Below are 16,535 nucleotides of genomic sequence, written 5' to 3'. Positions count from 1 at the left end.
ATTTATGAGAGTGATGCTTTCTTAAAATAGCATTTGCGTATTTTAGAGCAATGAATATAAAATTAATTAAATAAAATACAATTATTGAATAATTAATAAAATAAAAAATAAATAAAATACTTTAATTATTTCAACGTAACATAAATGAATAATCAATATTCCGTTATTAAGTCATGTTGTATTTGTTATCATAGTTTTTCACATTAACTAGGGCTATACTGAAATTTCCGAAACTTGCTGCTTCAATTTCCTCGGCACGATAACGTTGTTAGCTATGTTGCGGGTTCTCTTTATCTTTCACGATTCGTCGACGAGGTTCTCTATCGGCGAATATCACCTGTCACTCGTTTAACGGAGTGGTTTCTCCCTCTTGCCGCAATTTTCGGCTTGTGCTTTCACCGTATAGCGTCTTTCCTCAGTATAGCATTGAATTTCTCTCGGATGAAATTAAATGTGTCTCCAGAGAATATAAGAAGGCTGAGATTGGAATTTGAATTATATGATCGGAGAATCAGGAGAAACGAAAGAAAATTGCTAGTTACGCAGTATATAGGGCGCTATATTAATTTAATAAAAGATAGACCTCGAGAATGAGAATTGTTTCACACATTGAAACAGCGAAAAAAATTCTTACAAACGTTCAATATTCTGGAGAATTGAAAAGATTTTTTAAGATCTTGTTAGGATTCATGAATAAATTTTTTAAAAGATAAGGAAACTTGTAAAAAAGAAGATTACACGATAGAGACGCAAGATGCACAAATTGCTGAACAATTACGGCTATTAACTATTAACGGCAGCTGTATCATATGCGCAAACCCGTACACGTGCACGCACACGCGCACGATAGAAAGAATACGCTTCGTTATAGTTGTGTCCGACGCACGGAGCGTATAAATCGCATTGCCATATTACGCATTGTCGCTCGCAAATTATTAACGATAGCTGCCGGGATACGCGGCGAATTCGTAACGAGATCACAAATATATGACACGGGTGTACGCACGTTCCCGGTATAAAAAAACCTTTCCTTTCGATCCGCGTTTATTATTAAGGACAAGGAGAAAAATTCCCCCATAAGAATAATTCATGAATCGTAAGCTCGATTTGTTACAACGAATCGATAGTTGCGCGACCTCCTTTTCTTGATCGCTAGAATCTTTAGCATCCGACGCAGCGGAAATCGCATTAAATTTAACAATCTCTTGCTCGGAAAATTGCTTTTGTATGCAACGTTCACAACGTATACTTATTTTCTCCTTTTCCCGCGGAATAATGTTTTAAAGAAACATGAATTTTTATCGCATTTGAATATCTAACAGAGCCGTTTAAAAGATTGTAGGAATCTAGCAAATTTATAAATAAGATATTTTTTAAACAAATAGACAAATATTGAAACAGTAGAACGATAGTGGTTTTTTTTTTCATAGAGAAAGTATTGTCTATTTATTCAAATAAAAATTTTATATGATGTTAAAAAATATTCAATTTTTCTAGATTTGCTAGATTCCTATAACTTTAAATATACAGCGAAATATCCTTCTTATCTGTATATCTGTTTATCTGTTTTCAATTCACAAAAAAAGAGAGAGAGAAAGAGGCAGAGAAAAAAGAATCTGATAAAATATTTCTTATTTTCTAAAAGATAAGGACTACTACTCTTTATTACAGAAATTGAGTTTTTGTTACGAGTTATGCCGTTGTAAAGGATTAAAAAATTAATAATCGATCACAGGATATGTGTGCTGAAGCATCTAAGACGGACTAAGAGCTTCTCTCAGAATATTACTGAATTCGATCAATTCTTTCCTTAGTTTTTGCACATCCGTTTCCTCTACTCTCCTTTCGTATTGACGAAGGTATCGTTGCACTAGTTGCGTCATAACTTCTGCGAATCGCTCGTCTTTCTTCTCTTCCAGATCTTCCTACGGCATATTATACATGTTTTCGCTTTGATCGTAGATCGTGATATTATATAGATATTAAAAAAAAATTTCGAAATAAACTGCTACGGGAAAAATAAATAAATAAATTCCTCGACACGAAATGTAGGACGCTAAGCTCTTCGTGTTGGAAATACGATAATTGATATTTGGTTTAATAACACGAAACGTTAGGTCAATATTGAAGCGAGGGCATATACTGACTATATAGCAACAATTCACAAAGTCCCATCGTGCTCGTTTGCCGGGCGGCGGCTTAAACAGTATTTTTATATATTCGACCACCGGTCGCAGCCCCGTGAATATCGAGAAGATACAGAACGGTGGTGGAAGTGTTGTCGTGAGCATGAAATCGACGTAAGCCTGAAAAAAATAGAACGATATTCGTTCACGTGATATTGAAACATTCAGCAGATATCTTCCCCTTTCCATCGGCCATTTATCATTTTGCTTTTCTCTCTCATTTATTACATTTTTCACTTTAAGCTTGAAAGCGAAGAAATCCATTTAACCGAAGAGGAAAATGTTTCAAGAATTTTCTTACCTCAGTTCGGCCAAAGATCCATTCCACGTTAACGTTATCCGTCACTTTGGTGAAGGTATTCGCCATACACGCGATTAGCATATTTAAAACAACTATCACCGAAATGAATTGGAAACCTAACAGATTTGATCAAAGTAGTTTATTAACAGCGATAAGTCAGTTTTTTTTATGCTTATCAACGCCGATGCTTATTGACAAAACAGCTTAATATACTTACCAGCAAAAGCGAAATAACCGATGAATTCGGTAAAGCTATGCTGATTAATTATTGTCTCCGATTCCCTTTCACCCGGAAGATTCTCGATAATCACGTCGGCGCTTTCCACCGGGCTCATGCAAAAGACAGCCCAGAAGAGAGTCTTCAGGGTGGATTTGAAATTGACAAAGGAATTCTCCTGCTCCGTCTTCAATTTCGACTCGTCATCGGTTTGTACCATTCCGTCATAATATTGATAGAGATGGCACAGTCCTTAAAGAAAAGATGTCAAAATCCGGATTAAAATAAAACGATGGATTTCGAGAAAAAAAGTATTAAATCGTGCAAAAAGTTTTCCCGAATTTTGCATATTTATAAAATACGTCTCGATCGTGCGTCTTACCGATTGTGAAGGCCATAACGATGATACCGAATATCGTGATAAAATGGCCAACGTCTCTGATCATTTTAACCAGAGAAAGCTGCAAGGGTCCAAGATTATAGTCCAGTTGACAGATGAACAACAATTTAAAGAATGCCATGATCGTCGCGATACAAAAGATTCCCTCCGCTATCAAAGTCGGATCGTACTTGTGCCAGTACTTTCTTTCTAGATCACGTTGACCGTTCATTCTAACGTCCAACGCGGCAACTATCCAGAAGAGAAACGTCAGAATGAACAGCACGAGCATAACTAGCTCGTACCTGCATTATATACGCAATCGAAAAAAATATATATATTAATCAGACTATATAAATTTATGAAACTTGAATTTTTTGAGAGATTGTTATCTCGATAATAATTGGACAACAGTCCCTTTATCTCTTACCAATTTGTACGCGTCCTGAAGCATCTAACTGGACCATCCACAATACAGAGTCGAATAAATGCAGCTGTATACGATATTATGTAAATAGCAAGAACCCATTCGTATCCTAAAAACAGAAAATCGACTTAAATATTTGACTCTAAAGATTTATATACACTATACGTAACATCACATTAACATAATATCTAGTGCTTTCTCTGTCTAAATAACAATATTTCGATAATTATCGAGATGAAATAATTGCTTCATTTTTTATTTTTATGCAGATATATATTATTTTTATCTTACATCAAAATAATATCTATTTCAAATTATGGTAAATGTTTACATAAGATATAACTAATTTTATTTTATATATTTTTTTATTCAGATGATTTCGAGATTATCTAACCGGATAATTTGTAAATTAAAATATTCTTAGATAAGTCTCAAAATGGAGCAATGTACTATCACAGAATCGGATTGCCGCATTTAAATGACTTGCATACTATTTGATATTATGTTGACGGTGACGTTACGTATGCAATACATTTAAAGTTTAATTTTCATTATGCGAAAGGGAGAAAGGAGGGGAAAGAGTTAGACGTGCACCGGTATCGGGTGGTCCACGAAGCTGTTCGGTTTTGTCGCTGCGCGATTGTAGAAATACGAACGTGAGAAATATCAAGTAATTCGCTACGGAGGAGAGAAACTTGTTGACCGGGATCTCGTAAAATTTGGCCAGTTTCGAGTTTGGTGCGAACAATACGATAAAGGCTACGAACGGTAGCATGCCGATCTGCGGAATCACCGATAGACATTTCAACCACATGCTTCTGACCTTCCATTCGTGCCAGATACCGATCCATTTACTCTCAACGATCTGAAAAGAGAGAGAGAGAGAGAGAGAGAGAGAGAGATATGATTTTATAACAAAATTTCTTAAACTGTGGAAACTCATCGTAGTGCTCGTCATTCTATCGATCAATCTTTTGACAGATAATATAAATTTTAATATAAGCTTTCTGCCATCACATAAATTCTATATAATGTGATTTAGAAAAATTTTATGAAAATTATAGGATACTAAAATGATTTTTTAATTATTTTGTTCTATTTTATTCGAGGATTTAATTTTTTTCTAATTTACTGTACTAATTATATAACAATATTTTTTCGAATGAGATTCCATAGTATAATTTGAATTTCAATCTCGTCGTACCTGCTGTACATTCGGATGAGCCACGAAGGTCTTTTGCTTGTAATCCAGAGCCAGTAAGAGTCTTGGATATGCGAAAGTAGAACTACGACCGAAACCAGCGATTTGTTTTAATATACACTCGACTTCTTCGGCTGTACGAGCGAATCCGATCAAGTCCGTCGCGAAATTGGACACCTCCTTTATCGCAAAACGATAGGCTATTAACTTATCGTAGTGCTTAAGCACAGTGTCTCTCGATACTATACGTTGCAGATATATTATTAAAAAATATATTAACGATGAACAAATTTTTTTTATCATTGTTACTTATCGATTACCTTTTACATGCAATTATATTGACAATCTATTTTTCGATAAGTAATAAATAATCCAATAAATAAATACCACAAGATTTCAACTTACTCTGGATAAGGCTTTATAATCGGGATAGAATTCTTTATCGAATGAAGCTTCCCTGCTGAGTTCGGCAGATAATTCAAACGCTCGTAGGATCGGATCTTCTTCAGTTTGACAAATGTATACCGGATTCGATACCGCGCTGTACAGAAATAATCTCATTTTCTCCATGGTCAGGATATCACTCCTCTCTCTTTCCGGTCTACGATAGTAAAGAGAACGAAAGTAAATATATGAGATGTAAATGGAGTAAATTATATAATTATTCGACAATTACGGTTCTTCATGAATTAACTATACGTCAATAGAAAGTCCTAAGCTAACAATAACATTAACTGCACGTGAATGCTGGGAAGTCCTAAGCTAAATTTGCGAATGTTGTCTCTCTAGAAACGGTCCGCGATCGTACTTGCAGACTTTGTCGCAGTTGCAACTAGGCGGATGGGGTTTCTGTAAAATGTGACGTCGGAATCTGAGCATATCAATTATCTCGAAATGTCCGTATTGCGCCGCGACAGCGAGAGGGATCGTATCGTCTGGGAAATCGGGGCTGTGAGTGACACCAGCGTACTCGAGCCCCGGCGTCAATTCATTCAACTTGTTCAATATTAGCACGGTAATCCTTATTTGATTATCCCTGATCGCGTGTAGATGCGTGTCGGTCGGATCGATGTCCGGGTGAGACAATAGATACTCGACCATCGTCACGTTTCTCTCATTGACGGCGATATGGAGCGCGCTAACACCCTGAAAAATTATTAATTATCATTAACATAATATATGGACAAAAGAAATTTGTAATTCATAAATTTAAAAAAATGAAACCTCACACGCAAATATAAAATATATAGCTGAACATATATAGTAGCAACTATACTTTCCGTTCCGCTGTTTGCATAATTATCGATAATAGAACGGAAATAGCGATCTACCCTAAAAGAATTATGACACAGTGGTTGGTTGAATCATTCTAAAGAAATTTTTAGATTTTTCCCCAAATTCCTTCTTTGAAATTCCTGGCCGCGGTGAAGAGAAAACTTGATTTCGGAACACTATCGCGGCTCTTCTTTTTTTCCTCATCCCTTTTTATAGGAAGAATGGAACGACGACGTTTGTCACCCATCTGCGGCACGTTTACAGAGACGGACCCCAACAATGGACCGGCGCCATTGTTGTCGTCGACACCAGTCACAATATTCACTGATATTTTGGCTTTTCGACAGGCCCCCGGGAGTTAACAGGGAGTTATTCGTGTATATCCACACGCCAAACACGACAATAATACCTTGTGATATATGTTCGGTAAAAAGCCCTCGTTTCGTGACAATCGGCAGCTGCCGTCCTTAATGTTTCACGTGACTCGTCTAGATTTTACGTTCGATTAAATATTCGTTTGTCATTTATTTTTTATGGGTTGTTCTTCTGTGAAAAAATACTTGAAAAGCTACATAAAGAAAAAAAGAAAAAAAAAATTGCACGGTACGAAATAACGGAGATTTGTATCAAAAATATTTTTGGATTAGTGATGTATCGAACACAAGAGATCATAATAGCACAATGAGTTAATCCTTTTATCTTTGTGATTTAAAACTTTTTAATTTTAAATTAATTATTGATAATAAATTTTATTAAAGAAATTCTCTTTCGGATTTACATTGTAAAGAATTGAACTGTAGCATACACAAGAGGTGTTTATTAAACGAGCAGTGATATCTTCGATGAGTGAAGGCACGCGAATACAGTAGTGACAGAACTCGCAAAGAGCCGAGAAGAGATTCCCATAGAATTTACAGGGCGGATCATTTGAATAATTTTATCAGGCCGGTTGAAACCATTGTCTTGTAAAAAGACGGCCCTGAAATATAGCCAGAGATATACGAGGACACCCAGTTTCTTTCTCTATGTTCTGCTCTCTTCCTTCACCGGATTGCTTCTTCTCTTTCTCTCTCTTTCTATCGTGCTGTCTTCCTACGCGCCGCTTCGGCATTTCGGTCTCAAAGTCAAACGACAGTTTGACCGCTTTTCTGGAACCCTAAAGAGAGGAAAGAACACACAGACGAAGGAAACATTCCACGGGGGGTAACCGTGTTTCTTTACGAATTGAAGATTTGAGATAATTTTGCATCGTCTTCGTTCTCACCGTTTTCTCTCTCTTCTCTTCTTATAATTTGTTTCCCTACTTTTGAAGAGAATAATATATCATCTAAGTTCCTTCACTTAAAACTTCACTTAAAATTGTATAGAAATATTTTCGAAGGAAGTTTCGTTATATATAGAGGGATAGCGCGTCAGTATCTCGTGTAAAGCTATTAGGGAGAGTGATATAGCTTTCACTTTAGCTATTCTAATTTATTTTTCTCGAGATTCTCTTTTATTAATGACTTCAAACAATAAAAACAAGTATGAATTTAGAAAAACGTATCACATTAATCACTCGTGCGGTTGATCTCAAAGAAGAATTTGATAAAATTGACACCGAAAATGCAAAAGCGTATCTCTCTTTGAGATAATTGCAGTAATTACTGCATCATCGTTTCGGTAAATCCACCGTTAAGCGGCGGTGTCGAGTGTTGAATCACGGGAAGAGCGAGGTGATGGGAGAGATAAATTCGGGAATCTTTACGAGCTGTTTAAAAGTCTACCAAGTTTAAAGCGCGCGCGATTTGTCCCCCGATGTGAATCACGGACGGGAAACGGAATGAATCCGGTGGACCGTAATTTATGGAAAACGCATTCCACCGAGGTGTAATTTAGCGTCTCGAATCGCTAACGGCATTTGCCATCGTCGTTAAGGTACCCGAGATAATCGGCGTTAATTGTAAAACTGGAAATGAGTTTACATGTGTTTTTACATATTCTTCACGCGCGCGTATAATTTTTCTTTTTTTTTTTAATTTACTCCAACATTATAAATTTGTATTTTATCCCTTGAATATTGAAAGTTTGTCCCAAGTTCTTTAGAATCGCGCGAAGAAAGTTGTGAACTCGTGTGCGTACTTGAAAATTCGTGGCGTTTATATTGAAGTCGGGATGATCCTCGAGGAATAGACGCACTTCGACGACATTTCCATCGCTGACGAGTTCGAAGAATCTTTTCTCGAGTTCTTCCAAATGCGGAAATAACACGCCGGGCTGCAATCAAATAACCTTTAAGTAGATTTAGTGGGATAACACACATTGCATCTTCAATTTTTCCTTGCTATATTTTTGTGTATGTATAGAAGACACCAAACAGTTTACTTTGTAAGAGATTCGGGGCTACCGACATAATCTGTTTGTAGAAAAACTTACATTTCCAAGTTCGTCTTCCGTTCCGGCTACGGTTTCATTATCTGTCATCACGGATAATCACGAAATTGCAAACAATCGCCTTCACGCCAATGTTATATGTACAAAGCAAGATTTATTTCTTACATATATAGATAGGACAGTTCAAAAAATTTAGGAGCATTAGACTTTTTGAAACAGAGAAACGTCAAAGATACTTTTCACGTCAATTACATTTTGTTTCCATTGGAATAAAAATATAAGAATGAAGTCGCTCCTATTTGAATAAATTTTAGAGACTTGTCTTATAGCATAGAAAAATTATAAAAAAGGATAAAGAGCTCTTCTAATTTTTCTAGAGTATATACAGTGATGGACCGTTTTTTGCTTAAATTTTTTCATTTATTTATTTAAATCGATGATATGTAGTATACATATATACAGTAAATAACAAGACACAATGATGTACTTTCGTTAATAATGTTATTTAATCTTTTTTTCGAAGGGCATATATACATAATTTATAATTTGTTTGTGCGCTACAATATACAAATAATAATAATAATATAATAATATAATAATAATAATAATAATATAATCGAAAATATAATAATATAATATATATATATATATATAATAATATATATAATATTTTTTAGATAATTTTTAGATTTCTCAGTGACAATAATTTTTATATTATTAAAATAATTAATTAACTTTTATGTCGGTTATACATAATTGACGGTCATTAAAAATATGACAGTGACGCAATACGATTTAACATTACTATACAACGAAAAGGTACTCGATAGTTATTGTCGCAATTGACAACTGATAATAGCAACGAGTATCTATATATATATACATATAAGATCTGTTTGCTTCAGTTGCACTTCCTGCATCTCGTCCCCCTTATTTTCTCCTTTGAAAATCTCTAAATCTACAACTGTCTTATTTTAAATATAGAAACTGTAAGAAAGTGTAGTCTAAACTTAACACAGATTTATAATTACAGTTTCGGGTGTATAACATCAATAATAATATAATAATGGATACAAGAGCGATGTGTGTTAATGGAGTGAAAAATCGAAGCAGATTACGTCTCCTTCTGATTATGTTAGAGGAAGTGAAAAGAAAAATGAGCTATGTACAATAATCTTTATTTCCTAAAAGAGGATCGCCTCTTAAGATACTTCTCTCCATCTCTTTAAATTAATTTCAACAACGGACATATATATTTAAATATAGACTCATCCTTGCTACATACGCACACATCATACATTAAAGATTGGGATAACATTATGATAGAAGAGTCAGTGATCTATTATTTTACACACTTTTCACGATGTTAGATAACTTCATACACAAATATACCGAACAAGATACACACGATTCGCGAACGCTTTCGTATATAATAAGGAAGAGAAGGGATATTATATTAAAGAAAAAAAGCTCCGATTCTCTTTAAAGCTTTGTTTTTTTCATCCACTCCTTTTTTATTTATCGTCCTATGAATCTAAATATCGACCTAGTGATTTAATATACTACACATCATTCGGTGAACACGGATAGGTCTCACTGGCCAACTCTCTCGTTTAGAACGACGTCTTTTATATTCTTGTATTAGATACACACGTTCCCCTCACGAATGGCAATTCAATCGCCATGGTTATACATTACTGTCTTTGACGATACGCGTGTAATATGAATCGACGATCTGTCGGAAAAAAAAGATGCTCGAGAACCTCGACAACACTTGGACGATTAATCAAATTCATCACTAAAGTTGGAGAGGAGCTCCAATGTGAAAAAGTCTTTACAACACGCATCACTTGCGTCAAGTACTCGAGCATCCGATCCTCGATGATTGCACTCGAGGCGCAACATCTGTCAATGTTTGCGAGGTTTCAATTGTAGAGCATCTTGGGCGATAGCACGTAGGTGGACAGCGAGTAGAGCATCGACGCGTACCAATGGACACTCTCCTTCATCGGCTGGAAGTCCTCGGTTTGTCCTCTGACATGCGGCGCGTCGTCCAACCTTTGCACGAAGAAGGATGTGACGATGTTCCAGATCCTCAGCGGCAGGAAGGCGTAATGCGCTATCGACTGGCTGTCGACGACGGCATAGCAGGACGCCACGACGTCGTCCACGATGAGCGTACCTTCTGTCGTGAGTGGCGCGAATACGCCCTCCTCGAGCACCAGCTTTGTCTCGACGACGTTGTCCCAACGTAGGCGACTGTCCATGTGATTTCTCGCGGCGGTATCGCTCACGAGGATCCTGTCGCCAGGCTGTACCCTGGCGGCGAATATCGACGAACGATTCTCCACCGGCACCAGATGCGCCGGCGTCAACGTGAGCACTCGGCCGGATTCTGTCGTCAGACGGATAAACTGTCGCCTCTCGGACGGAGCGCGATCCAGGAAGGCGATCACCTCGCTGTACACGACGTCTCCACGGGAGTCCAAGGCGGCGATGCGCTCGCCAAGATACACCTCGTCCAGCCTCTTTATGGCACCGTCTTCCGTTCTGATCAGACTTTTTCCGGGGAAGCAACCACCAGACTTGCCCGCTGAAGACGATTCTGAAAATAAAACATAAAGAGACATATAAAATAGAGGGTATAGGAATATATAAAATAAATTATAATTGGTTCCCTAAACTCTTAATATGACAAAGCTAAGTAAAAATGGCAGATATCGTTAAATGTTTTCGCGATCGTTTAAGCTGATTAAGGCGATTACGATGAAAATTGGCGAAGCGTTAAAATCGCGCGACAAGCGTAGGTCACATTCGCACTTTTTGTCACACTCTTGGGCTTCCCCCCTTCGCCCCATTGTTTGCCCTTCTCCTGAGCATCGACGCGTATCGATTTCGCGCCAATTTCTACGCTCGGTTTTAATTCGGACCGACAGGCGCGCCTTGTGATTTATTGTGCATTTATTTTGAAATTCGAGACACCCGAGACCGTAGCCTGGAACGAACACGAACCGCTGATTGCTAATAAAGGTAAATACGCTGGATCAAAAGTGAATTCTAGAGGGTGGTAATGTTGATCGGTGGATTTAAACAAGTTTTTCCTAGTTAAAAATTATTTTACATTGAAAAACATGCTAATTTTTTAATTTTTTAAAAATACGAAATATTGCACAATGTAACAATACTCTATATATATACAAGGATAATACTATATTTTTTATAAGGATAATACTATACTTTTTTATATAGATAAAAAAGATATCTGAGGGGAGAGCCATTCAACTAACTACATGGAGAACTCTTAATAAACTTATTTGTTAACTGCTATAGATTTCAGATTCTTCAAAGAGATTACACGATACTTTTAAATTGAAAAGAAATTTTTGTCAAGATATACAACAAATATAAATCGAAAATAATTGAAACATTCTTTTAAAATTCGAGTAATTGAGAATTTAATAAAGTAAAATAAAAATTCAAATTACTCGATTATTCGAATTGAAATCACATTCGACGAGATAATCAGATCTGACTCAATATTTTAATTTGACAAATTTCCGCATATTTCGAATATTTTACCATTACTTAGATGTCGGTATAAGAGGGATATTTTTAATAACGATTAATGCGCAAACAGTAGCGTCAATTTGTTTCAAGTATTGTAAATAAATAGTGGTATCGTATACGCATATATATTTAACTATAATAATGAAATAATTTCGTTTAAAAAAAAATAATGTATTTTTTTATAATATATAAATATATAATGAAAGACGACATATAAAATCAAATATAAAATAATATTTTAATAACATGTAGATTGTTAAATATATACGATATGTGTCTTCTCAAAAGCGTCAAATCACTTTGTTACTCGTAACTAAAAACAGCATGACTTTAATATTCCATTAAACGGCGTTATATTACAACTGCACCGACTCCAGCATCTTTATTGCATTAAACGACGTCATTATAACCGTCAGCTCAGTAGTTTATACGCTCATCTTTATTGGCGTAGTATAATCGGTGTTTACGCGGGCATTAACGAAAAATTACCGCATTTAAAATCTACATGCGGTCCGTAAATTTATTGCGCTTTTTAATATTCGGTTTAAATAGTTTTCTCAAGTAACTCGAGACAATTAAAGTACGTTCGAACGTGCAACTCGTATACGTGCTCTTTCATTTAGTGGCGCGTCCTGAATGAGATGATAGTAACTACTAACCGGACTTGACGGAGCAATGAATGTGGGATCTGGACTCGTAATAGACCCAATCGAAACCAGCCTCGACCGCGAGTCTCGCCAACATCCCGTACTTGGAGCGATCTCGATCGCTTGTCGTCACATCGACAGCTCGTCCCTCGTAGTGCAGAGAATCCGTCGCGTGTTTGCCCTCTTCATCCCACCCCTCTGTCACTCTCAGCTTCACTCCCGGCCACTGGTTCATCACCGAGATCGCCAGAGTGTTGAGCTTCTCCTTGCACCTCTGTAACATTACATGTTCTAGCTTATCGGATTGGTAACAGATTGATAGACTCGACTGTAATGGAATTTAATCGATGGACAGAGAAGCGAAGTTTACAATCTCTACGTGTTTCGTATAAAAATGAATCTTAAAAATTTAGCGATTTAATTTAATATTGCATTTTATTTCCCAGACAGTGTAAGAAAGAAATTTTCGTACATTATTTGTCTAGGCTTATTTTTCTCTGGACATATATTATATCCTATTTATTGAAGTTTTGCAGATTTTGAAATGTATTTTTAAAGTATTAATCTAAAGTATATATTTATACAAATCTCTCCCCATTCATAACTATGTAAATATTTTCATAGTCAGGATTTAAATGAAATATATTCAGAAATTTAGGGTTAAAGTTAATCTTTTTCCTCAGAACGAAGAACGTTTTTCCGGAGAGTTCCGCTTAACGCGATTTCCGTCGCATTTGAAAACATCGCGCGACACAGTCCGGTCGTAGAATTCAAGACGATTTCACGGTTCGCGCGGAAAAAAGAGAATCTTCCTCGTGACCGCGGTGGCGTCAGGTAGATAGAGAGAGAGAGAGAGATGAGGTTCTTCGGGGCCGCGGGAACCGCTGTGAGGAAAACGAATGCGTGTTTTGACCGGTCATGAGATCGGTCCCGAGAATCTTCAAGAGACTTTAACGGGCCCAAGTCCGTGGCGAATCAACGGACAAACAGGAGTGTATATATAAATACGGCCCCGAGACGTCGAGAACCATTCGGTCACGCTGATCCTCTCTCCTCTCCGCTCTCCTCTCTTGTCCGAAGTCACTTCTCTCTTATTGTCTACCTGTATCGACAAGCCGGGCGGTGCCGGGCCGCGGTGAATCAATAGCCGTTTTCTCTCTCGTAACGAAGCGCGCGGGACGGAACGACTTGTTGAGACAGGACCCAATAGCGAGGCGGAGGAGACCCACGGCTTAAACCCCGGGCTTAATCCGGAACGCGGCGTATCGAGGGCGCGAGAAGCCAAAGCGCGCAAAGGGAAGTCTCTCCATTGACCGGAGCCGCGGCATTGTCGAAGGGCCCGCGCGTCCGGGCCCGCGTTCAAATCGATTCTCGGAGGGCAATCGCCCACGCAGGGCCGTATCATGCGGATGACCGAGCATAAGGATCGCGTCAACGTGCGCCCGATCCCGATCCCGATCCCGATGTATGTGAAATGTGAATTCGAGCGACCGGAGAAGGGGACCATCTCTCGTACCCCTCTCTCTCTCTCCCTTTATTTCCAGTTGGTAAGAAAATAAAGGAGAGCTCGACTTTTGCTAAGGAACCATTGCCGCTCGCGCAAGTTTTACACATTCGAAAAAGGCCTGCATGCATATTTATATTCTCTCTCTCACCCCTTTTCATTCACAATGGATCTCAATGGCGGTACGCAACCGCCGATGGTTTGCCGGACACGAAGCTCGCGATTCGCTCGCGGCCGTCACAATGAGACCTGTTGGACGCTAACCAAGAATGAAACGGAGCTAACAATATCCACGAATTTTGCAGCTTTTCTTGCGGCAATTAGCCTCTATTGACTGCGGAGACCGGTCCCGCGCGCGTCCCTTCCCCTTCGGTGCTCTCCTTTTATTTCCTCGGGGTCTCTCGATCTGCGTGAGCGTGAAAACCTTTACCCGCCACGTGCACGCGATTGCCATAAGTGCGACGCGACGTCCAGCGACTGTCGGATGAATTTTCCATTTAAAGTATCTCCGTGAGTATCGCGCTTCAAACCAACCTCCTGTGTGAATGGAATTTGCATTTCCACAAAGCCCCGCTTATATAAATCCGCGTTCAATAGGCGACCTTAATTCCCTCGCGTGTGATACATTTTCACGAATTTATAACCGAAGTTGCTTCGATTTCCAAACCGCAATGTAACCGAGAATGATGTCGATCGGTTCGCCGCTACTTCCGGCACGTGAAAGTCGAGGGACGCTTCGTTCGGGAAAGTCAATTTAGAGGACGAATCGATCATTTTGCGGAGAGATCGGAATTGGAGAATACTTTGGAGAGATTTAAGAATATCGCCGAGCCGATTATAAAAAACGGATTTCGAGACGCAGGAATGCATATTTCGATTTCACCGGATATTGGGACGCGCGCTGAAAGATTACGATCAAAAATCGATGTTTTTCATCACGAAATTTTCTCATGCGCCCTCGGCTTTCGTGTAGCGGTGTAGCGTAACCCTCGTGCTCGTATGATGAGAACCGAGGTAATAGAGCACGAGAATGACGATGGAAGTCAAGAAGGAGAAGAAGAAGAAGAAGAACAGAAGAAAGAGGGGTGAGGAAGGGGAGGATATAAAAGGCTGCGAAGGAGTCTCGTATAAAGAGAGGGAAGAATGGTGAAGGGCCCGAGAGATATATCGGCCGTAGAGCGCTATGGGGAGCCTTGTTCGCGCAGCGGGATACCCCCTGGGCCCCTCCCAGACTTTACATCTATTTACAAATATTTTGGCGGAGTTGAGGAGATAGAAGGATATAATGGGATGAGAAAGAGAGTGCGCGCGCGCGCGCGGTCGGTCGGCCAAAGCCGAGAGAATGTCGGGTCTTATGAAAATCCATTTGGGGTAAAAAATGGGGCCCGGCTCGTAATACATTAAGGACAGGGAGAGCATTACGCGAAGAAGTGGGCAGAAATTGAAAGAAGAACTTCAGTCGAGATCTCCGGTGAGCGCCGGAAATCGAAGTACGCACAGAGGCAAGCCGCCTTAGTTCACAAAAGTGGATCTCTATAGAAAAAATTTGTTAAAGAGGTTCGAAAAATTTTCTGGAAATTATTTTCTTTAAGAGACTATCGTCATTTGATATACTACTTGCACTAGTTTTCGATGAGAGTAGCGATATTAGCGTTAAAAAAAATTTTACTTTCGTATGTAAGATGAGTGTGTATACGGGATAGTGAAGCCATTGATAAACTTTTGAGTGATAATAAATAAAATTGCATGGAAACACGTAATGTGTCACAAAGACTGGATGGCCGGTAGCGGCGAAAAATGAAGCTCCGCAAAGGATGCTACCTGTACGTTATTTTATCTCTCCCTCATCGAGCTCACCTCGATAACCGCTAATTATGGAGCGCATGTCGCTTACACCTCGTTTACATATTTCGTATCTTATCGCTTAAACGGTATTCGAGTAAACTCGTGTTAAGTCTCGCGCGACTTCGCCTGGTATATAATCAACGTATAGCGACGCGAAAGCAATATTAATTTCCCTGTTCGGCGCGTGGTAACTAATTGCCCCTGCCGCATGTTACGGCTCGTTAGATCGCAAATAACGTCGACGGGACTGTCGAGAACAAAGGAGCGGGACGTCGAGACAAACGACGTCCGAACAGTCGGGGAGACGCTGGCCGAGGGTGTGGAGGTCAAGGAGCAGAGAGAAAGAGAGAGAGGAGAAGCACGTTGAAGTGGAAGAAACGGCGGGAGCAGAGAAGAACCACGAATGCCGGGCTCTTCGAAAGGGGGTTGGGTCCGTCCCGAGACTCGTGGAAGATGGTGTGCGCGAAGCAGGGGACTGGGTTCTGTACCCAGCATCCAGCATCCAACAGACGGAGCCCCGCCCCCACCGGTTTCTTCTCCGTTCCTTCTCCACCTCCAGCCCGCTTCGGGCTTTTACCTTCCTGCGTGCGGGGCCAGGCCAACCTTTTATTCC

At 39.0% G+C, this 16,535-nt stretch overlaps 2 protein-coding genes across 2 annotated transcripts in view; both read right to left on the bottom strand.

Moving 5' to 3' along the window:
• Positions 1-1,754: 1,754 nt before the first annotated feature.
• LOC145943649 (short transient receptor potential channel 5) lies at positions 1,755-8,449 on the bottom strand. Its single transcript, XM_083051335.1, has 12 exons — positions 8,402-8,449; positions 8,108-8,242; positions 5,520-5,857; positions 5,117-5,312; positions 4,715-4,891; positions 4,105-4,375; positions 3,514-3,619; positions 3,087-3,388; positions 2,705-2,956; positions 2,488-2,603; positions 2,148-2,306; positions 1,755-1,925 (listed from the first exon to the last, which is right to left on the bottom strand). The coding sequence occupies exons 1-12, from the start codon at positions 8,447-8,449 to the stop codon at positions 1,755-1,757; spliced, it is 2,271 nt and encodes a 756-aa protein (XP_082907461.1).
• Positions 8,450-8,895: 446 nt separating this feature from the next.
• The window catches only part of Hh (hedgehog signaling protein), a 37,047-nt gene continuing 29,407 nt past the window's right edge, over positions 8,896-16,535 (bottom strand). Inside the window, exons 2-3 of the mRNA XM_083051190.1 lie at positions 12,586-12,847; positions 8,896-10,964 (exon numbers count right to left, since the gene is read on the bottom strand). Coding sequence (XP_082907316.1) covers positions 10,285-10,964; positions 12,586-12,847 — 942 coding nt within the window. The 3' untranslated portion in view covers positions 8,896-10,284. The remainder of the gene's footprint in view (positions 10,965-12,585; positions 12,848-16,535) is intronic.

Source organism: Prenolepis imparis, unplaced genomic scaffold (genome assembly GCF_030444845.1).
Source record: "Prenolepis imparis isolate NDT839.2.m4 unplaced genomic scaffold, iyPreImpa1.0 SCAF_12, whole genome shotgun sequence".
NCBI lineage: Eukaryota > Metazoa > Arthropoda > Insecta > Hymenoptera > Formicidae > Prenolepis > Prenolepis imparis.
Note: the sequence above shows the minus strand (reverse complement) of the source record. Positions and strands in the feature narration are given on the sequence as shown.

What these genes read in the sequence shown, in the direction of transcription:
- LOC145943649 (XM_083051335.1), bottom strand. Translation starts at nt 8,449, where the DNA reads ATGACAGATAATGAAACCGTAGCCGGAACGGAAGACGAACTTGGAAAT. An exon ending in CGGAAGACGAACTTGGAAAT is followed by an intron (nt 8,243 to 8,401) that starts GTAAGTTTTTCT and finishes ATTTGATTGCAG; the next exon opens with CCCGGCGTGTTATTTCCGCA. An exon ending in CGTTATGGCCTTCACAATCG is followed by an intron (nt 2,957 to 3,086) that starts GTAAGACGCACG and finishes CTTTTCTTTAAG; the next exon opens with GACTGTGCCATCTCTATCAA.